Source organism: Aricia agestis, chromosome 19 (assembly GCF_905147365.1).
Source record: "Aricia agestis chromosome 19, ilAriAges1.1, whole genome shotgun sequence".
Lineage (NCBI taxonomy): Eukaryota > Metazoa > Arthropoda > Insecta > Lepidoptera > Lycaenidae > Aricia > Aricia agestis.
Genome location: NC_056424.1, coordinates 3,344,584 through 3,367,771, shown reverse-complemented (window position 1 = coordinate 3,367,771; position 23,188 = coordinate 3,344,584). Strand labels below are relative to the sequence as shown.

At 40.0% G+C, this 23,188-nt stretch overlaps 3 protein-coding genes across 4 annotated transcripts; all 3 read right to left on the bottom strand.

Moving 5' to 3' along the window:
• Positions 1 to 1,834: 1,834 nt before the first annotated feature.
• On the bottom strand, positions 1,835 to 10,504 carry LOC121736728. Its single transcript, XM_042128113.1, has 17 exons — positions 10,493 to 10,504; positions 10,055 to 10,266; positions 9,691 to 9,900; positions 8,845 to 9,061; positions 8,328 to 8,506; positions 7,699 to 7,972; positions 7,389 to 7,489; positions 6,964 to 7,200; positions 5,994 to 5,997; positions 5,513 to 5,688; positions 5,240 to 5,416; positions 4,449 to 4,658; positions 3,928 to 4,144; positions 3,609 to 3,787; positions 3,242 to 3,515; positions 2,904 to 3,007; positions 1,835 to 2,105 (listed from the first exon to the last, which is right to left on the bottom strand). Exons 1-17 carry the CDS (start codon positions 10,502 to 10,504, stop codon positions 1,850 to 1,852), a joined length of 3,039 nt encoding a protein of 1,012 aa, XP_041984047.1. The 3' UTR covers positions 1,835 to 1,849.
• Positions 8,312 to 22,745, bottom strand: LOC121736699 (UPF0547 protein C16orf87 homolog). 2 transcript variants are annotated; one of them, XM_042128068.1, is made up of 5 exons: positions 22,411 to 22,745; positions 21,917 to 22,084; positions 21,400 to 21,469; positions 21,133 to 21,323; positions 8,312 to 8,322 (listed from the first exon to the last, which is right to left on the bottom strand). In XM_042128068.1, the coding sequence occupies exons 1-4, from the start codon at positions 22,459 to 22,461 to the stop codon at positions 21,136 to 21,138; spliced, it is 477 nt and encodes a 158-aa protein (XP_041984002.1). In that variant the 5' UTR covers positions 22,462 to 22,745; the 3' UTR covers positions 8,312 to 8,322; positions 21,133 to 21,135. The 2 variants fall into 2 exon arrangements, with proteins under 2 accessions (XP_041984002.1, XP_041984001.1); XM_042128067.1 differs by lacking the exon at positions 8,312 to 8,322 and having other exon boundaries at positions 20,611 to 21,323; positions 22,411 to 22,744.
• On the bottom strand, positions 12,321 to 16,874 carry LOC121736694 (probable polyamine oxidase 5). Its single transcript, XM_042128061.1, has 8 exons — positions 16,783 to 16,874; positions 16,054 to 16,236; positions 15,672 to 15,881; positions 15,270 to 15,486; positions 14,675 to 14,853; positions 14,216 to 14,489; positions 13,848 to 13,951; positions 12,321 to 13,562 (listed from the first exon to the last, which is right to left on the bottom strand). Exons 1-8 carry the CDS (start codon positions 16,842 to 16,844, stop codon positions 13,325 to 13,327), a joined length of 1,467 nt encoding a protein of 488 aa, XP_041983995.1. The 5' UTR covers positions 16,845 to 16,874; the 3' UTR covers positions 12,321 to 13,324.
• Positions 22,746 to 23,188: the final 443 nt, after the last annotated feature.

Here is a 23,188-nt window from a genome sequence, read left to right as displayed (position 1 = left end):
ACAAGATAAGACTTTATGCGTAAATAACCACTACGAATGTTAACTATTCACATTATGTTACTGTAAGCGAAATTGTGGTAAATGCTTGCAGTTATCTAAGCGATGCTGCAATTTAAAAAATTAAAGGTTCAGGAGTTTTGTTCAGTGCCTTTGGACCAAGAGACACCTTCGTATGAACTTTCTCTTATTCGTAACATATTATGTTTAAGTTACTAGAAACAACATTTTAACCACTATGAGTCTTTTGATAAATTTCAAGGATTTCCCTCGATTGCTCATAGATCCCATCATCAGCTCACCACTTTCGTAATTATTATACAAAATCAAGATTATATCCTATAAAACAACACAAGAATTTTGAAAATCGGTGCACAAACAGCGAAATAATCATCAAAAACATCTGCTTCGACGCAAAATATCACGAAAAGCATCAATAATTGGGTCATAATGTGATGACCCATGGAATAATTATGATTTTGATGATGATGATCAAATAAATTTATGTGTTGGCTTATGCTTTCAGTTGTTTAAACAATGCCGAAATCCCCGAACCTGTATGTATAAGGATTCAAAAGTTCTGTTGGGTACCTTAGGATCCAGGGTATAACTTTTTTTTTTCAAGACGGGAAATGCGCTTAAGCATGCCCGGCGACACTGGGGAAAGACCACCGGGGTATGTGGGACTCGCTACGGCCGAGAAGATGGTAAGTTGGCCGCAGCTCTACCCACTAAAACCCGTCCGTGCCTGCTCCTCCGCTTTGTGCTGGGCCGCTGGACCCGTCTGAGACGAAAACTGCAGCGGCCCAGTCAGCGGCACCTGCTTCCAGCGCAGCTCCTCCGCGCGACATTCTGCTGCCGCTTACTCCGGGAGAGCTGCCCAAGGCTCTGGGCGCTCTATAACCGGAAAGACTCGTGCAATGGGCGGCGGGTTCCCCATTCCGTCGCCCGAGTCCTATCTACGGCGGGAGCTGGCGTTCGTGTTCGGCGCGCCTGCGCCCTCCGCGCCGTCTTCGAGCCGGGTCTGCGGCCACATCCGCCTCTCTGACCCGTTCGGCGGCCTCCTTCTGTGAGATAACATCTTCACAGAAGGTAGCCACAGCGTCCCAGCCTTGTGCTGTGCGGTGTCGTCGTCATGGTCACAGTGGTGGCACCGGGGGGTCGGCTCCCGTCTGGCCGTATGGTGCAGGTAATGACCAAAGCAGCCATGCCCGGTCAACATCTGCACCATCCGGTATGTGAGAGAACCCCTCTGGTTTGTCACCCACTGTCGTATGTGAGGCCGAATCGCCTCTACGACTCGTCGTCCGTAAGTCGGAGCCGCCAGCCTGTCTTCCCAGGTACGCATTGTGATTATGCGCGTCTGGCGGCGCCATCGGGCTATAAGCTCGGGTGACACCCGTTCCCCGCTCCGTTTAATCTCCGCTGTTCGAAAATAAATCTCCGCCAGCCCTTGTGCCTCAATGTCCCAGGGTCCCCGCAAGAGCAAGTGCTGCATCACCAGCTATTGTGCGATAGCCACGGATCACTCGCAACGCCATTACCCGCTGGACACCCTTTAAAAGCGCTTTATCCTGTTCGCTTAGGCCTTCCAACCATACGGGAGCTCCATAGGTTTTTAGATTTAGGGTTGAGTATGTAAGGTTAGAAACTTGGCTCTACATGAGATCTCACTACTTTTTGACACGACAACTATAATATTATGTTCTCATCTTGGCAACATTTTTACATGAAAATGTTTTTGGTGGGATAATATTATACTTCAGTAAAGTGTATTCTAGTTTTTATTTTTGTCTTACGTTTAACCTTGAGTTTAACAATACTTAAAACATTTTAATAGGTAAAAACATCTTTATTTATTTCGACGGAATAACACACCACATTTAGGTAACAGCCTCATAGCTTCTCTATATCCGGAGCCACTGGCGCCATGGACTGTGGAGTAATGAGTGAGGTCTGTTGCCTCGCCAGCAAACAGCACCTTGGGTGTGCCAGCAGAATCCAGTAGTGGTTCCCTGAGAATTTTCCTGGCATCCGGATGTTGGAGCATCTCAATATTATCGAAGGTGTAGCTTCCTCTCGTGTAAGGATTTGAGAACCAGGTCGATCTGGAAATCAAGGTTTTTTGGTATTTCTAGTTTTTCATTATCAGCTAGCTTGTATTAGTGACGAAAGTAATCGAGTAATTCAGAGCTTAAATTCTAACGTTTAGCACTTTTTGGTGTGTAAAGGGCCCCCGAGACGATCAAACGGTTTGATTCAAACCATTCAAACCGACATCAAACGGTTGCATCAAGCAACCGTTTGATGTCGGTTTGAATGGTTTGTCAAACGACACTGCGCAGTTTCATTCAGTACGCGCTGTCGAGTACACGTCTTGTGATGCAGAAGATGCTCTAGAGTCTAAACTCTAAGAGTCTAGATTTCTAGAATCTAGACTCTTAGAGTTTAGACGAGGATCGCGATTTTCTTATCTTATGTTTATAACGTTAATGTCCTGCGTCAGAAGAGAAAAAAAAAACGAAAACGACTTTGGTCCAAATTAATGGTATGGCCTATCGAATAAGATAATATCGTTGTACTCACGAACATCTACAGAAAGTGCTAGAAACTACAGCTTCTTTTTTTTCTTCTTTATAATCCAGCACTAAACTAAGCGGGGTTGATCAAACGCGTCGGTACACGATCAAACGGCGAGTCAACACAACGAAAATATGAAATTTCATCCAACAAGCTTCCAACACGTAAATGTTTGACAAACCGTTCAAACTAGCTTTGTAAACGATCAAATCGGTTTGAGTCAAACCAGAAATTACGTGTTTGAGTCAAACCGTTTGATGGTCTTCGGGGCCCTTAATAGTGACATCTACCCAATCTTTATCTTTCTATAGAATGTATGTACTTACCGTATCATTTCAGTCGGATCTGGTACCGTAAAGTTAGCTCCTACAAACTTTTTTAAAAGTTCTACAGCTTTAGCCTTTACAACGTCTTCCGGTAGTATCTCCACCTATAAATTAATCAAATAATATGATTTGATTTTAATTAATTTATCTTTACTATGTTTTTATTTATTATGCCGCCATGTGTTCGATTTTCAACTCAATTCATTTGCTACAGAGTTACAAACGCATGCAAAATATTATTTGCGATCATACAGACGTAAGAGAGTGGGGTACCCAAGGCGCGGACTTATTTTTACTACATGTTTAGCCCGAGATAAAGAATAACTTAAAACACATACCGACTTGGCAACTTCACCACTGGTCCATAATGTGAGGGCTTGGTCTGAGCCCATTGGAGTGCTGGCCCCAAATATTCTAGTCGTCCAGTAGTCCTCTTTGCTCACTTTCTTCTTGTCGTCGCCCTTCCATAGGAAAAACATAAAGCCATATGGCATCGCCTTCCACCAGGGCTCATCGAATCTTAATATAATTTTATCCATTACTCCCATGGACATGATTTTTATCATATCTATCTTGTTTTGTGGTAGAGGTGGGTCGAAAAGACTTGAGAACCTGAAATATTTGATTAGGGATTATGATGTTTTTGATAATTTTGAGATTTGTTGCCATAAAATTATAATCTCTACCCAATAAGCATGACCCTACCTTTCTTTAAGCACCCCCAGCGAGACGGTGACGATGACGTTGTCGGCGGTGAACCTCTCCCCATCCCTGCACACTACCTCTACATTACCGGACGAATCTTTTGGCCATTTTATCTGCATCACCTCCTTGTTCAGTTTGATATCGAGCGAAGGCAAACCGGCACCATTGTTGTATTTGTTCTGAATAAAATATACAAAACATAATTTTATAGTTGGTAGATTAGTTTTAACAAAACCGGTGAATATCTCTGAAATCGGTATGGGCGCTGTTATTATAATAATTGTAATGTCAGGTTTCGAAGCAATCAATAAGGACTTACTAATAGGATCTCAAAGAACGTCTTGTATCCATGCTTGTGCCAACTCGTATGCAAGTGTCCCTCGAGAAATTCGTAGGATGTGTGAGTGGAGACGTCGTTCCAATCGTTGGAAGCCTCGTGATTGTTCATGAAAAGGTTCAAGATCTCCAAAAGCTCATGAACATAATCCTTATCTTTCAGAATATCTGGATGATTATTTTCTAGATATTCCATAACTCTAGAAATATTTACATTTCATAATTCTTAGTTTGTTATTGTGAGATTCTATCAATAAATGCACAATATAGGTAAACAATTGATAAGGCATGGTCTGATCGGCTTATGTATGTACCTATTAATATAAAAATAAAAATAAATGTCCATTTTATGGTTTGGAGAAATGCCTTGACTGGTACCACCGCCGAGATTTAAACAAAGGTCAGAGGGACATAAGATTAGTTTAATATTACATTCAAGGCATCTCGAATTATTATATTGAGCTTGAGTTTTTCTTAAACAGATTTAGAGCTATGCTAACTTACTTTCCAGTTATGTACTGTCCAAGTGGTTTGGGATCGCCAGTAGAGTTTTCGACTATCTCTATACTAAACTTGATGAGTTCGTTGAATAGCTCTCTATCAACAAACGTTCCGTCCGACCTGAACACCTCACTAGCTAAGTTCTGCTCCAGAGTGGTCACATTGCTCCGTACTGCTGCATCATACACTCGACTGTTTACTGTTCCATGGATCCTGAAAGAGAAAACAGCCAGTAGGAGCTGCATCCAAAAGGGTCTACTCTTGCTGGGATTTTCGCAACTTATTAATTGGTTTCACGTATACTTATCAACTTCAAGCGCAAAACCGCTCAACAACCCGCAAAAATGAAATTAGAACATAGAAAACGTTATGGCACTCCACATACCTATTCCATCTCGGTGATTAGCTTTGTCCACACTGTGCCTTTTTCTGTTCGTCAAGGGCATGCGTTATATTATAGCGCAGTCAACAGCGAACGTGAGGCATGCCCGCGACGCATGCCCTCTGACCGTATCCAAAACTTAAAAAATGACAATATTGGCGTTGCGTTCCTTGACGCATTCAATTATTGAATGCGCCAATATGAAAGTAGATGACGAAAATTTAAGAGGAAAGTGCACAGTGTGGACATAGCTAATCTGATTTATCTCATGCGAGTACAGTAGGGCATTCCCATGTCTCAGCCCGTAAAGCTCCATCGTACCATCAGTAGATAGGGCTATGAATTGGTAGTGGGATTAGTGCCACCTATCATGTGAAACCCTTCTGCTAAAACCACAATCCTCTATTCTTACCACTCAGCGCCGACTTCGACAACGCCATCTCCGAAAGGCACAGTCTTGACTCTGCCGCCGATCCTGTCGTCGGCCTCCAGCCCGAGCACCCTCCTATCGGCCTTGGCCAGCGTCGCCGCAGCCGTCACGCCGGCGGCGCCCATGCCCACCACGATCGTATCATACTTCTCTGTAGGTCTAGAATTGTTGAGAATATTACTCGTCCAATATCATTATATTTCAGTACTTATTTATATTTATATAATGAAATTGTAGCTGTTTATAAATACTTACAAGCACAGAGCGCCGCCGAGCCAAGCTAATGTCACCACAAGATGCACTGATCCCTTCATTCTGATGAATACTCGAGGGTGCTCCAAACAGATTATTATATATACAGTAATACTTGAGGTCAAATGTAGGTCATGTAGGTCATTTTTGTTAAGTATTGATAAATATAGGCCCAACGCCTAGAGCTAAGTCACAACATAGGTTTAATAATTTATAGCAGATATTACTCTATGTTTATAGTTAGTTATTGTTGGTATAGCTATTGGCTATCAATATTTTTTCATTTCGCTGATAGATATTCGTTTTTTGACGCATTGCAAGCAGTTCCATTCACTAGAGTAGTACGAATGTAGGTATCTTTTTCTACTTTTACATTTTACTAAATTTTAGTTTGTTTCACTTCTTTGTATTACGAATTATCTTTGTTTATTACTATTTCAGAACTCTATATTTGCTATAACCATGGACGTAAAATAAGTCGTACAGAGCTCCTAATAAGACGAAACTGTGTCACATAAAGGAAAACTAGCTATTTGACCGAGCTTCGCTCGGTATACGATAAAACACGAAGAAAATGACATTTTCTAAAAATGATTCCTAGCTAGATCGATTTATCGCCCCCGAAACCCCCTATATACCAAATTTCATGAAAATCGTTTGGAGCCGATTATATATATATATATATATATATATATATATATATATATATATATATATAAGAATTGCTCGTAAAGATAGAAGATATGGCCGACTGGAGTGAGAATGTGTGGGAGCAGCTTGATGATTCTGATGAGACTCCGTCCGACTTTTTTTACTTTCTTTATATTAATATTTAATCAGTTAAAATATATTTTTTAGTTCACGTGGCAGATTGCATACGCGAAGCCCGAACCACGCGTTTTTACCGTTACTTTCGTCGCTTAATTAAAGCTATAAGGATTATTGATAAGGTTCCAAAATCGAGGATTTTTTTAGGAAATTTCCTGCTCTTTAAGGATCTGTTTTCAAATTTTGATTATCTCAAATAGTTTTCGAAATATTAAAAAAAAACCAAACCCTTCTTTTTATGTTTACTTAATTGTTTATAACTTTTGCATTTTTTTTCAGCCCCTCTTGTAATTTTGATAGAATGTTCTAGATGGTATTCCTAATCGAATGAGAAAATCATAATTTTCGGTGCATGAGATCAGGTTTTGACGAAAATGGCACTTAATGTTAACCAGAGTACAAAACCGAACGCAGATCCTCCTCTTCGGAAATAGCCGGTTAATAAGAATAATTTAAAAGGGTGATTACTAATTAGTGATCATATAATTAATAAAGTGCATAAACAAAATAAATAATTTTATTTTGTGAAAATACAAATTTTGCACAATTTATACTGTGTGAATACGGCGCGTCGCGGACTCGTGGCGTAAACGCCACCCTTTTATCGGTCACGGGCTGGCTTCGGCTATATTTTGCTGGCCGACAGCAGCCTCATGGCCTCTCTGTAGCCGGAGTCGCTGGCGCCGTGGACCGTGGAGAAGTGGGTGAGGTCCGTGGCCTCCCCGGCGAAGAGCACCTTGGGCGTGCCGGCGGCGTCCAGCAGCGGCTGCCGGAGGACGGACCTGGCGTCGGGGTGCTGCAGCATCGCCAGGCTGTCGTACGAGTAGCTGCCGCGAGTGAACGGGTTGGAGTACCACGTTGATCTGGAGAATGTGATTTATTTAAGGCGAGAACGCACTAGGCGACGGTGCTGCAATGGAGCGACGCGACACTTTTCAGCTCGCACGCACCGTACGCGCCACATTACGTGTATAATGCGGTACGTTCGATGCGTACGGCGCGTATAGTGCTGACATATGTGTGATCAGCTTTACACTTCATTTTTACTCACCTTATCATTCCGATGGGATCTGGTATCGTAAAGTTGCCTATGAATTGTCTGAGAAGCGCCACCGACTTTTCCAAAACAACGTCCTCAGGTAGTGTTTCAACCTGAAGGAATGGAAATGTCATCGTTCGTTTTTTTTTTGGTATTTTTTCTTTTAAGTTTAAACTGTACGCACAAGCACCTAACGCGTTCATTCACACATACGCCCAGTATACACACACCCACGCATGCATATGTGGGTGCGCGCGTATCTGTTAGTGGGCATGCGTGTGAGTGCGGGTGCGTGCGAGTCCGTACATGTGCGTTAACATACCAATTTCCCGACTTCCCCGCTAGTCCACAACGTTAGAGTATTCTGGGAGCCCAAGGAAATGCTGCACGCGAATATTCTGGTCGTCCAATAGTCTTCGTCGCTGACTTGCTGCTTATCCTCGCCCTTCCAGAGGAAAAACATGTATGTATACGGTATACTCGTCCACCAGGCCTTGTCGAATTTTATTATTATTTTGTCCACAATTCCTATGGATATGATTTGGATCGCCTCGATTTTTTCCTGTGGCAACGACGGCGAAAATAGTTCGGAATATCTGTAAATAAAATGTTTGACTGACAAAGACGGAAGAATTTGTGTAGTTACTTCCTGAGCAAATACTTTTAAAAGAACTAAACTTTTAAGAAGGATTTATATGCAGCGGCGCGATCGTGCGATTTGGCAGTTACGCCATCTAGTATCGAGTAGGGTATTTATGTAGTCTGTGTTCCCCCGATAAGTTCCACTGGTTTGACGCCAGATGGTACTGTGTGTCCGTATCCGTAACAGTCATTTACATACTATATTGCTTGTGATCTCGCGGTGTACCGTGTAGCCGCCAAACCGCGCGTTCGGGCGACGTATATAAATAGAGCCTTAGGGAATGAAAATCAAACTGCTTCAAATCTAACCTCTCTTTAAGCACGCCTAAAGACACTGTTACAATGACATTGTCGGCGGTAAATGTCTCCCCGTCTTTGCATACCACCTCCACGTCTTCTGTTGAGTCTTTTGGCCATTTTATCTGGGTCACCTCTTTGTTCAATTTGATATCCAGCGAAGGCAAACCGGGACCGTCATTGTATTCATTCTGAAACATACAAAAAATGTACAATTAAAAAAATAAAATTTTCAAACTAGTCCGATATATACCTTTACCTACCTAATTTCATTTGCACCAAAACAGTAATTGCTAATAACATCCAGTATAAGGGGAAGATTTTTGCCAAATTATCACGTTATGTATCGCGATACTACGATCCGCTTCGCTCATATCCGTGATTGGTTGTTTTGACGTGTGAGCGGTGTGACGTAACACTGCACCGGTGCGACATAACAACATAAGCTTGGCTGATTATAGAACAAATAATATACCCAAATAGCGCCCTCGGGTCAAATCTTCCTCATTTAAAACATTAATAAACTTACCAATAAAATTTCAAAGAAAGTGTTATATCCGTGTTTATGCCAACTTGTATGATAATGCCCTTCGAGCACTTCGTAGGTTGTGGTAGCTGTGATGTCATTCCAGTCGTTGGAGGCCTGGTCGTTGTCGGTATAGAGGTTCATCACTTCCAAGAACTCGGTTATAAAGTCCTGGTCTTTTAAAACATCTGGATGATTCTCTTCTAAGTATTCCATGAGTCTGAAATGTATTATCATTGAGTGTTACCAGATTAATCCTTCGATCGTGGATTCTTGGAAATCTATTGCTATTCTATTGTTGTCGTGACTCGCGATCACCGTTGATCTTGTGGGGCTTGATAGGTTAAATCCATACAAATATTATAAATGCGAAAGTGCGTCTGTCTATTTATGTCTTTACATCCTTAGGGCCGGGACACAAAAACACGATACGACGTCGTGTCGTACCACGACGCGGCGTCGTTTCACGATGCGACGTGAAAAACTACGAAGCGATATCATGACGTGCCACGATATACGGCACGACGTCGCGTCGTAGAAACTCACGTAGAAATTCAAAGATTACACAACGATGTTCGTCGTAGATTCCCACGACACGACATCGCATTGTGAAATGTGGTACGACACGACGTCGTATCGTGTTTATATGCTCTTACACCTAAGCCGCTGCACCGATTTTGCTGAAATTTGGTATGGATTGGATATTTTTTATCCCGAAATAGTGTACGGTTCCCGCGCTTTGAACGATTTTTGCAGGAGTCATCGGGGAGTTAAATAAAAAATTGAGATTGAACCAGATGAAACCGAAAAGCAAAATAAAACGGATCGAAATCACCAAGTCATTCTCACCTCGCAGTGACAAACTGTCCAAGCGGTTCGGGAGCATCACCAGATTCTTCAATCGTCTCTTCGCAAAACTCTATAAGCTCATTAAATAGATCTCTATCACCGTATGATCCGTCAGATCTGAACACTTCGTTTGTTAAACTCTGCTCTTCTGTCGACACGTTGTTTTGGGCAGCAGCATCATACACGCTGTTGTTTACTGTGCCATGGATCCTAAAAGCACAGCACAAGTCCAGGTAGAGTATGAAACTGGTATGTTTTTTTTTCTTAACATTTATCATGGGAATCGTACATATACAATACATGGGAATCGAACCCACGACCTCCGTGTCAAGAGCTGCGCCCTAAACCATTGGACCATTCTCACCACTCAGCGCCGATTTCGATGACGCCGTCTTCGAAGGCGACGGTGTGGATTCTCCCGCCGATCCTGTCGTCGGCCTCCAGCCCGAGCACCCTCCTGCCGGCCTTGGCCAGCGTCGCCGCGGCCTTCACGCCGGCGGCGCCCATGCCCACCACGATCGTGTCATACTTCTCGTTTGGCCTGAAAACATTGTTGAGACAGCGCCAGTTTTGGCACTACCAGCGCCTAGGCGAGATTTCTTCGGCGTCCACGGTACGGCGGCAGGCCCGGATCTACGTTTTAAAAAGGGTGGAGCAGAATCCCAATTTGCCGCCCTCCAAGCAAAAATGTGCGTCTTCAATTGGTACTTAAATAAAATGCTATGATTGCCCCGCGACAAGGGGCGCCTCCAAGTATTTTAACAACAGATAGAATTCTGCGAAACAACGTTGACAAGGTAGCGCGGTGGGCCATTGGTGGCGCACGCGGCGGTGAAAAAAGCGGCAAAAGTTTGGCAGGTGGCCTCCGGCCGCCCCCCAATCTTTGCCGCCCGGGGCAAGTACACCCTCTCGCCCCCCCTAGATCCGGGCCTGTACGGCGGCGCCCCTTTTGTTTGCGTTTGGCGCCCTCGTTGAGATTATTTCACTTTCATAGAGCCTATTACATTCATAACACAGAATACATATTACTTATTAGTAACATTCATAATCGACGCAACACTATCGAGTTGGATATTAGTCTGTAATGATATTTGTAAGACTGTATAATAAATAAATAAATAAAATATAAAAAAAGCTGTTCTGTTCTGGGTTCAAATTTCAATTACTATTACTTGGAGAAGCTTTTTCTTGTAATACCATAAACAAGCATAAAAAAATGTAGCGCTTACTCGCATAAAGCACAGCTCAGCCATGCTGTAAATATCACCACGAGCAGTACTATACTCTTCATCTTATTGCACAATACTCAAGCAACACGGTAGATATGCCAGCAATATATATTTGTCACGAAGGCCATACGCAGGTCACCTTTAGGGTTCCGCAACCTAATGGCAAAAAACGGAACCCTTACGCCTCTAGTACACACTACAAATTACAATATCTGCGAAACAGGTATAGAGCGAGATGCCATATAACGCATTGCCGTGTGGCGAGTGAGACAGCAAATCGGTTCTCCGCTGTTTCGCGTTTCGCAGCGTCGGTGTACTAAAGGTACGGAACTCTAAAAAGTGGTATCCACTTAAAATTTTTCGTATTTCAATATTAAAAGACAAATATTATTTTTTCTATTCAAAATATCTGAGTATAATCCACCTTTAATCATTATAAATTAAATAAGTTGACAACATATTTTAATAGTGTTATAATATTATGGTTTGCAATGAAATAAAAATATGTTATTTGGTGGGTAGTTGTGAAAAACTGCACGGCTCTTCGTTTTATTTAGATTGACAATATAGCCTTGCGTTGTAATAACTAATAACATTATAATAGGTTTGAATTTATATGCCTATGCCCAGTTTCAGAGAATTATTTCTATAAGCCATTATTTATATGGCCAGCCACAACCAAACCATTAAGCGCTGTTTAAGGCTTCTTACAGACGAACGGCATGTGTCGGCGGCAGTCGACGGCACGTGTTTGCGGCAGTCGACGGCAGCCGTTGACACTTTATGACAGTTTGCACGCCAATCGTGGTAGTAGGCCCCAGGAACTAGCGCGAGCGCCCTCATTTTTGCATATTTTTGTCAACTTGGCCGTCAAAGCCAAGTTATAAAGTAAGTAATGGTTTTAGTATTTTGGTGATCTAAATAACAACATTATTTTCAAAAGGTGTATAAATAAATAATATTTTATTTTGTAAATATGTATACAAATTCATACAATATACATACGCGTACGGTAAAAAACATATTTACATAGTATTAAAATTTGAATATGTATAATTTCAATTATAATTAAAATTTTATTTGATATTGTGTACCTTAAGGACCAACGCTAAAACTCGCGCGGGCGCACGCTCACGTGGGTATATGAAAATTAGTATCCAGAGCAGCGTAGGCGCGTGCGACGGAGCGCGGACGCGGGCGACTACGCTGCCCATACTATTTTTCATTTATACGCACGCGAGCGTGCGCCCGCGCGTTTATAAATAATATGAACTTTACTCACACAAATTTATAATAAGATGGCACGTATAATAGTTGATTCTTTTTACAAAAATTACAAAATCTTTGGCAGTGAAATAAATAAAATATTTAATCAAAGTAAAATTGTAAAAATCTTCAAAAAACACAATAACGTTTTAATTAAAATACATAAACTAGGGTGATCATAGTAAATTAAGAGGCATTACATTTCACTTTTCAGTGTGACTGAACGAACAAAAATAGGTGTAACTTAAATCACTGCTGATTTGCTGAAACCACAACAATGTTTCGATAAAAGGCCTTATCACATTGGCTCTAGTGTCGCCTAGATATTACAGCGCCATCTATGTTACTAAGGCCTCAGCCTCGAAACCAGCGAGCAGCAGGGTGGGAGCGGTGACGGCAGCGCGGGAAGTCGTCTTCTAGTATGTGAGTATGTGTTCGCCGCTCGCCGCACCGCTGCTTTCGAAGCCAATAAATCTACACACGCGCCGCTCCCGCGCCGCCACCACCACCGCCCCGCTGCCCGCTGATTACGAGGCTGAGCCCTAATAGTTTAAGTGACAGACCTAATAAATATGTAACTTTGATGAACGTGAACTTCATTGCTGGAGTTTTGCCGGGAATGTGAAAGTATGCTGTTGTGTTTTTGTATTTTTTTCCTACTGGGTATTTAGTATGATATATTGGTAGAATATTAACCATTAGATATTCGTTATTGTGCACAGCGTCTATCACTTTGCTGAATTGACCGACTTGACTCCTTGACTGCTTTGACTTTTACTTTGACTTGACGATATAGTAAAACGTTGATTAAAATTATTATGAAGAAACCCGACTACCCTTGTATGTGGCAAAGTACACCCCCGGTGTCAGTGCCAAAAGCCAAAAAAATATATTTTGACGTAAATGTCAAAATATATTTTTTTGGCTTTCGGCAAAAAACCTGACCTTTTTATATCTAAGTATTTTAAAAGTATAAATACTTTTTAAATACTAAGATATAAAAAGGTCAAACGACAAAATTGTGAACATAAGCAACAAAGTCCATGTTCATAATAAGGGGGCTGGATTTTCCTTATATTTGCGGCGTACAAAAGTTTACTACACTACTGCGGTACCTCCATTGTTCATGTACAAATATTCTATATTTTGCTGGCTGGCAGCAGTCGCATGGCCTCTCTGTAGCCGGAGTCGCTGGCGCCGTGGACCGTGGAGAAGTGGGTGAGGTCCGTGGCCTCCCCGGCGAAGAGCACCCTGGGCGTGCCGGCGGCATCCAGCAGCGGCTGCCGGAGGACGGACCTGGCGTCGGGGTGCTGCGGCATCGCCAGGTTGTCGTACGAGTAGCTGCCGCGAGTGAACGGGTTGGAGTACCACGTTGATCTGGAGAATGTGATTTATTTATAGAGAGTTGTATGTATAAGGCAGTGAGGAAAGCTGTTCTTCTGCAGAAGAAAAACCTAGACTGCATTAGGGGCCCTCTTAGTTCTCACGTGACACGTCATACTTATTGTATATTTATATAGGACCGATCAATGTGCATATTTAGGACTGACGTTTAGTATGACATATGCGTACCATTGCAATCAGTATGTTCTATTTTCTCCAACAAAATGTTGGTCACCGAGAGGGAAGTTACAGTTTCGTTTTTCGGTGCGTTTTACTCACCTCACCATTCCGGTGGGCTCCGGTATCGTGAAGTTGGCACCCATGAATTTTCTGAGAAGCGCCACCGACTTTTTGATAACAACATCCTCAGGAAGTGTTTCAACCTAAAGAAAAAAAGTCATCATCATCTTTAGTTTATCTTACTAATTTTAACTTTATATGTGCGCATGGGTGCGTGTGTGTGCGGGTAAGCACGCTAGCGCGTGTGTGTACGGGTGCAAGCGTGTGTGTGTGGGTGCTAGCGTGTGTTTACGAGTGCAAGCGTGCGGTGCGGATGTGAGAGTGTGTGAACGGAGGCGTGCGTGTTTGCGCGGGTGCGTGCGTGTGTGTGTGTGTACGTGCGTGCGTGTGTGTGTACGGTAACATACCAATTTTCCGACGTCCCCGCTAGTCCATAACGTTAGAGCATTCTTTGAGCCCATGGGAGTGCTGCAGCCGAATATTCTGGTCGTCCAATAGTCTTCGTCACTGACTTGCTTCTTATCCTGGCCCTTCCAGAGGAAAAACATGAAGGTATACGGTATACTCTTCCACCAGGGCTGGTCGAATTTCAATATAACTTTGTCCATGACACCGATGGGTATTGTTTGGATCATATCAATTTTTTCCTGTGGCAACAACGGCGAAAAAAGTTGTGAGTATCTGAAAATAATAAGTTTAACTAATCAACGACCCTGGATGAACACAATATACTTTACTAATCTAAAACGCATATGACATAATATGTGGCGGATTTTGTATTGTAATTATTAATAATTAATTAATTGCTGTACAAAAACCAGCACGTAATTTATCAGGAATATAAAATTAAACTGCAAATATTATACCTCTCTTTAAGCACACCCACAGACACAGTTACAATGACATTACTAGCAGTAAATTTCTCCCCATCTTTGCACACCACCTCCACCCCTCCTGTTGAGTCTTTTGGCCATTTTATCTGGGTCACCTCTTTGTTCAATTTGATGTCCAGGGAAGGCAAACCAGAACCATTATTGTATTTATTCTGAAACATACATCATTTTTAGTTACATTTTTTTGGATTTAATAGGCCCCATCCAGCTCCATCCATTTAATAGACTGTGTCAAGTTTTTAAAAAATCGTTGCACATAGTTTTCATTTGAACCTAAACAGTTGTTGGTAAGTTAGTAACATCCATTATGAGTTATGACATAATATAGGACAGGGATGGTAAACCTTTTCATATTAATGTTATCTTTTCTGAATATATCTTCAGTTAAGTCAAACATGCTATTCAATATTTTTTGTGATCCTATGCATATTTCAAAATGTGCAGAGGAGGAACTATAACCTTCATTGTTGCTTAAAATAATTACAATTCCAGTTTTGGGACCAGTGGCATGCTCTAAATTGTATGCCGTTGGTTCGCCATTCCAGATTTAGGATAATAATAAACTTACCAGTAAAATTTCAAAAAAAGTTTTGTATCCGTGTTTGTGCCAACTAGCATGTAAATGTCCTCCAAGTACTTCGTAGGTTGTGTGAGTTGTTACATCATTCCAGTCGTTCGAAGACTCGTGGTTGTTTGTGAAGAGGTTCATTACCTCCAAAAACTCAGTAACAAAGTCCTGGTCTTTCAACACATCTGGATGATTCTTCTTTAAATATTCCATGAGTCTAAAAATTATTTTTATCATTATCACACTTCATTAATTTATGGGAAACAACTAATTATGTTATTGCTAACAAAAGACAGGAAGATATAATAATAAATCAATCACACTATTTTGAATAAACATCTTAGACAAACCAGATAAAAGTGAGTTTTTATCATACTCTAAAATAGAGCAAATAATTCTCACCTTGCAGTGACAAACTGTCCAAGCGGTTCGGGAGTATCACTTGATTGTTCAACTATTTCTATGCAAAACTTTGTCAGCTCATTAAATAGATCTCGGTTACCATATGATCCATCAGATCTGAACACTTCACTTGATAAACTCTGCTCTACTGTAGACACGTTGTGTTGGACAGCAGCATCATACACTCTGCTGTTTACTGTGCCATGGATCCTACAAGCACAACATGGTTATGTTAATACAAATTACAGACATACATAATAAAGTGTTTTCCGACATTGTGATTATTATACTTTGTGGTATTATTGCAAAATTGTAACATAAAACTTAAAAGTACGATTTATCTTAGGATGTATAAAAAATATGGTGTTTTCTAAATATATACCATTCAGCGCCGACTTCGACGACGCCGTCTCCGAAGGGCACAGTCTTGACTCTTCCGCCGATCCTGTCGTCGGCCTCCAGCCCGAGTACTCTCCTGCCGGCCTTGGCCAGCGTCGCCGCGGCCGTCACGCCGGCGGCGCCCATGCCCACCACGATCGTATCGTACGAGTTACTCATATTGGGTCTAAAATAGAATTAGAATTTTGTACACCTTTCAACAAAAATTGACTGTGACCAATTTGTTTCTGCTGTTAATTTATCTGGACATCGTTTACCTACCTGTTGATTAGATATTATGTTATTACGCAACTATAATTAATCTAAATTAATTTTAAATTAGCAATAATTAGGATCTTGTTTACAAAAAATCATAATTTTCAGTTGTCCGCTGTCGTCTGTGGATGTGGAATGAGTATCTAACACAGATTACTGTATCTAATAAAGTACTCTGTGGTGGAATGACAGACATGTCAACTGAGGCCAGCTGATTGTGACGTTTATAATTATTATTCCGCTCTCAAGTTTCAGTGTGTGAATCGGAACGCAAAAAACTTAAATTAAATAGTTGTTATGGACTGTGACTGTGTGAAATGGATAACACGATACTTAAATTTAAGAAACAGTTAAATTAAGTAGGTATCTATTATACGATTAAAACCTTATCATTCAGAAATTACAATTTACATATTATACAAGTTAAAACGTAAAACACTGAATTATTACTACTTACTTGCATAGACCGCAACTCAGACATACTGTGAAAAGAAATAAGCAAAGCTTTGTGTTAGCCATCGTTGCCAGTGATTGAATAACGAGCTATCACGAATAAAAATTGTATTTATGTACTCCCTGAGGTCAAGCATAGGTCAATCTGTGATAAAATGACCTCCGTTATCTACAATTTCATTTTATCAGTTAACTATAATATTAGAATAGGATAGTTAGGTATTTGAATGTACAAATAACAAAGCTTAATAAATTCAGTCTAGATTTGACCAGTGATCCTCAACATGATCAACATTATAGATTATATTTTTAATGTCGGCTGTACACTCTCGCCGAGAGCTCTCGGGTGAGAGTCTCGTGTGAGAGCCTTGCCCGAGTGCGATCATGTACATTCTCGCTTAGTTCAATCGCAGTTAAGAGAATTCGCCATGCATCGAAAGATATCATTGTAATCCAAAGATCTATAATCTTATTTCATTTTATTTCTCAGTTCTCACAGATAATGACTGATTTTATTATTGTTATTTTTCTGTTCTGCACTGTCTAGAGGCGCGACTAGTAATAAAAAACACGAGAGTGTACAGTAATGCGCTCGCTTTCCTCGCGAGGCCCTTTGTCTCGGGCGCAAAATACCGACACCGGACCGAGAGGGTCCGAGGCAGGCGAGACGAGGCGAGCGCAGCCATTTACACTCTCGCCACTCGGGCCGCCTCGCTGTGTCTCGACGAGAGTGTACAGCCGGCATCACCAGATGTTCCGCGCGGCTTCGCCCGCGTAATTTTGGAATGTCATGGAAACCGTACATTTTTCCGCAAAAAATAAACCTATGTCCTTTTAAGTGGTCTATTGTTCATGTGTAGTTAATATTTCCCACATTTCCCTCATATTTCTTCGCTCCTATTAGTATTAGCGTGATAAAATATAGCCTACTAGCTGTTGCCCGCGACTTCGTCCGCGTGGACTTCAGTTTATAGCGCGCGGTGTCAATAAAATTGGTGTCAAAAGCTTTTTAAAACCCTGGTACCTAAACTTTTTTATACCTTTTAAAGCTTATTTAGCGGTACACAACTTAGCTGCATAATGCATTACACAACTTTAGCTTTGCCCAATAGCCAATACCCATAGGCCATAAACTATTTAGTACTTATTATTGGTAGACTGTTGTTTCTGATTTCTATGTTGGTACGTGAGTTATTTAATAACATGTATAACAATCGAAAGAATCGAAATATTAACTCAACATGGTACCACCTCTTATAAAAATACATATGAGCAAGCGATAGCGCGATCTAAGCGACTCTTGGCGCCATCTGTTCCAGTTTTTGGAACTAACTTAATTTGAACAAATTTACGCATAAACACCCCCTTACAACCCCTTTTTCCAGTAAGAAGTAGCCTATGTCCTTTCTCAGGCTTTAGACTATCTGTGTACAAAATTTCATTACAATCGGCTCAGTAGTTTTGGCGCTGTTGTTTTTGAATTTGATATCTAATCTAAGTTGGTAGGTGAGTTCATAGTTAATAACGTGTATAACAATCGAAAGAATCGAAAAACCTAGCTTTGCATGGTTTCACCTCTTATAGAAATACGCATGAGCAAGCAATAGCGCGATCTAGGGGACTCTTGGTGCCATCTATTTTGAGTTTTTGGAACTAACTTAATTTGACCAAATTTACGCATTTTCACCCCCTTACCCTTTTCCAGTTAAAAAGTAGCCTATGTCCTTTCTTAGGCTTTAGACTATCTGTGTACAAAATTTCATTACAATCGGTTCAGTAGTTTTGGCGTGAAAGCGAGACAGACAGACAGACAGAGATACTTTCGCATTTATAATATTAAGTATAGAACGTGTATAACAATCGAAAGAATCGAAAAACCTGGCTTAACATGGTACCACCTCTTATAGAAATACGCATGAGCAAGCAATAGCGCGATCTAGGGGACTCTTGGCGCCATCTATTTTGAGTTTTTGGAACTAACTTAATTTGACCAAATTTACGCATTTTCACCCCCTTACAACCCCCTTTTCCAGTTAAAAAGTAGCCTATGTCCTTTCTCAGGCTTTAGACTATCTGTGTACAAAATTTCATTACAATCGGTTCAGTAGTTTTGGCGTGAAAGCGAGACAGACAGACAGACAGACAGACAGAGATACTTTCGCATTTATAATATTAGTATAGATTATACATAAAATATGTTTAAGATTTTTGAAATTTTATTTTAATACACATCCAAGACCCAGGAACATTGAAAACTTTTTGTTCCGCCTGCGGGACTCGAACCCAGGACCCCCGGCATGAGCGCTGGCCACGTGCAATGCGAATTCATTTTCATCGATATTTTCATGGAAATAAGATATTTTCCCACATCAAAATGTAGCCGTCCTTTCTCAGACTCTAGAATAACTGTATACAAAATTTCATTGCAATCGGTTCAGTAGTTTTGGCGTGAAAGCAAGACAGACAGACAGACAGACAGAGATACTTTCGCATTTATAATATTAGTATGGATAGTATGGATTAGAAATGCAGTAAAAGTTCTACATAAGATAAGATAGATTGATTATTATTATACCAAGTGATAATATTATTAAACATAATATTCTAACGTATTAAAAACTATAAACAAAAACATACTAACTAATAAGTATGATTAGTTCAATATATACGCGTATATATATAATATATATATACGCGCAATGCGAATTCATTTTCATCGATATTTTCATGGAAATAAGATATTTTCCCACATCAAAATGTAGCCTATGTCCTTTCTCAGACTCTAGAATAACTGTATACAAAATTTCATTGCAATCGGTTCAGTAGTTTTGGCGTGAAAGCAAGACAGACAGACAGACAGACAGAGATACTTTCGCATTTATAATATTAGTATGGATAGTATGGATTAGAAATGCAGTAGGAGTTCTACATAAGATAAGATAGATTGATTATTATTATACCAAGTGATAATATTATTAAACATAATATTCTAACGTATTAAAAACTATAAACAAAAACATACTAACTAATAAGTATGATTAGTTCTATGTTACAATAAAGTAAAAAATAAAACGCCATCTGTTGAATCGTATTAGAACTAAAATGTTCATTCCATCGATATATTTCTGGATTTTTTATAATACTTATTATACATAAAATATGTTTAAGATTTTTGAAATTTTATTTTAATACACATCCAAGACCCAGGAACATTGAAAACTTTTTGTTCCGCCTGCGGGACTCGAACCCAGGACCCCCGGGATGAGCGCTGGCCACGCGCAATGCGAATTCATTATCATCGAAATTTTCATGGAAATAAGATATTTTCCCACATCAAAATGTAGCCTATGTCCTTTCTCAGACTCTAGAATAACTGTATACAAAATTTCATTGCAATCGGTTCAGTAGTTTTGGCGTGAAAGCAAGACAGACAGACAGACAGACAGACAGAGATACTTTCGCATTTATAATATTAGTATGGATAGCCTTCCTCGATAAATGGGCTATCTAACACTGAAAGAATTTTTCAAATCGGACCAGTAGTTTCTGAGATTAGCGCGTTCAAAAAAACAAACAAACAAACTCTTCCCAATTATAATATTAGTATAGATTCTGCGGCCCGCCGAAACTTTGTTGGTGGCCCGCGAGAAGTTAAAACCATTTTAAAATTCACGCCCACCAGTAAAATAGTCGTGAAAAATTTTCCACTTCTAAATCGCTGCAGAACTTTGTTTTTTAACCCTAAACAATTTTGGTTGCGACTTGCGGCCCGCGAAACCAAGACCCAAACAAAAAATAAAGGTTTAGTACCACTGCTATAAAAAGTACTGTAGGCAAAGAAATAAAATATTTAATTAATATTTAACATTAATTTAATTATACAGTCTACTAACATAGTTATAGTGCTTCACTCTTCAGTCATTTACATACAACTCATTGAGACCAAAACCAAAATCTCGGTTTTTCAGTTGTTGTCAAAGAACTCAAAATTGTTTTCTTCTTCTCTTCTTTCTATCTAATCTTTCTCATAAACATTTCCATTAGGTTACTTCAGTTCTCAATAAGCGAATTAATAAAGTTAGCTAATACACTTTGACAATTACAAAGTTACAACCTGCTTATAACGCATCATTTTTTCACGCATTTGATCCTTTTGATTCAAAGGAAACCTGCTAAGTTTTCTGTCATACTATCATAATTTCTACATTATTTTGGCCATACACAAACTGTTTGTCAGTCCAATGGGCTTATTTGAGGTCTTAAATTGTTTTATAGGCACAGTCCATAGAATCCTGTTTTCTTAAAGGTGCATGGTATACAGCCACTCCAAATGGAAGAGTCTTTCAAGAGACACTTTTTATTGCATATCAGCCGGAGGTTGCCACGTAACAGATTGCATTTTCCTATTAATTTCCGATAATATCAATTGACACCGAGCTATCTGAGCGGGTCGGAGCTGCGGTGTGGGATCACGAGTCCTCTCCTGTGCTGGACGCTCTCGCTGTGCCCGACGCAAGGCTCTTCTCCTTCTCGCTCTTGCTGTTGCTACAAAAACAATACAAGATTATTTTCTGTGAAAATGCACACATACAAAATTATAGTAAACAGAATTTAAACTCACCACTATCACTTTTCTCTTTAGTTTTATAATCTTCATCCATAGATCTCGATAAGGACCTCTTTTTTGGTGACTGCAATTAATTAAAATTTACATGTAAATCCTTCAATTGCGGATTCTTGGAAATCTATTGTTTACGCAGTTTAATTCGACTGCTTGGGAGGTTGATAGGTTAATATATGAAATTAACATTCAAAGCTTGATTAAATATTAATGTACCTATTATACAAATACAAAAATAGAAATGTCCTTTTTGCAATAAATGTTTTCAAACAAAGGAATGGTGTTTTAATACCTTGATCATACAAATTGCAGACCCAATAGATATTCAATTGTTATGCGGCACCCAGGTGCAGTTTGGGAGTTTAATAAAATGACATGACAAGCATATCTTTCTACCCTAAAACACAGGGCATGTTTTCACACTGAAAACTTTTAGTATAGAAAAATAATTGGTAAACTTATTTTCCAACTGTTAGTTGAAGTAACGAAACTGTTTTTCAATTTTCATTTGGCTTACCCTTTTCTTTTGTTTCTGATAATGTTGTGCATCATAAAACTGTGGCTGTGAGCGTCTGACTCTCCCCGTTCTGCGTTTTATATCCTCCACAGCAGGCAGGGAGTCTGCCCCTTTACGAGAGGCAAAAAATGTGTGACCACACTTACAGGACTTCGATGCCACTGCTACCTGCAATATTTATTTTTAGTAATAAAGACTATGGTTTTCGATGCTGTCTAAATAGTACCTAGGTCCTAGACAGAGCACTGTCTGTGCAGCTAGTGTAGTAAGTACAGCTCTGAAGCCAATACCATTTTTTTAAACACTTTAAAATTAACTATTATTTGATTTGATGAGCACTTTATCAATACATAAAATGCATTATGTTAACAATATCTCTAGCAACTGCTGTCTATGTCGCTTTATAGAATCCATATTTCCCTACTGTATAGATGTAAAGAACTTATTCATTTCGTATTAAGTAACATTAGACTTTTTGAGATATAATATCATACCTGCATTTCGCACTTGGGACAGCTTTTAGCAATCATCTTATTTCTGCCCATTGTAGTTATCGCTTTACACCACTTTTACTCGATAGTGATAAATCAGTTAGGTCTGTGGGTCTTCATTTATGAGATATTTTGGAGATCACGATCGTAGATTAATAATTAGTGTGGTAAGCACTAAGCAGATGTAAAGGTTTGCGGCACCGCAACGCAATTTTTGATGAATTCCAATTTCGATTAAAGTGGGGCAATTTTTTGCGAAATTCATAAAAGTATTTTACTCAACGAATACTATACTCACAAGGAGATTTTACTACAAAAAAAATATTGAAATAATGACTGGTGAAGTGGTGACTAATGACACGACTTTTGCATGACGTCCTTTATATAAGTCAGTATGGACTGACGTTACGATAGCCAATAAAATCTCATCAAATCGTTTAGCCAGTTTGACAAAAATATAAAATAACCATTGACATAAGAAAAGAACACACCACAACAAACGAATGGTGCGTTTCTAAACTCTAGCAACAACTGGCTTGCACGATTTTATGAGGTTTTATTTGCTAAAGAGACATCAGATGGCACCGAAAACATTTGATACGTTTAGGAACATACTTGACACATCATACTGCATTATACATTCGCGTTCGCTATTCGCCTCGTCATTCGACGTTGATTCGACGAAACATTCGTATACGAATGCTGTCGCGAACTTTGTCGCGAACATACACTGTCCCAAACTATAAAGAATCAGGAGTTCTCTCAGCACCTTCCAAACCAC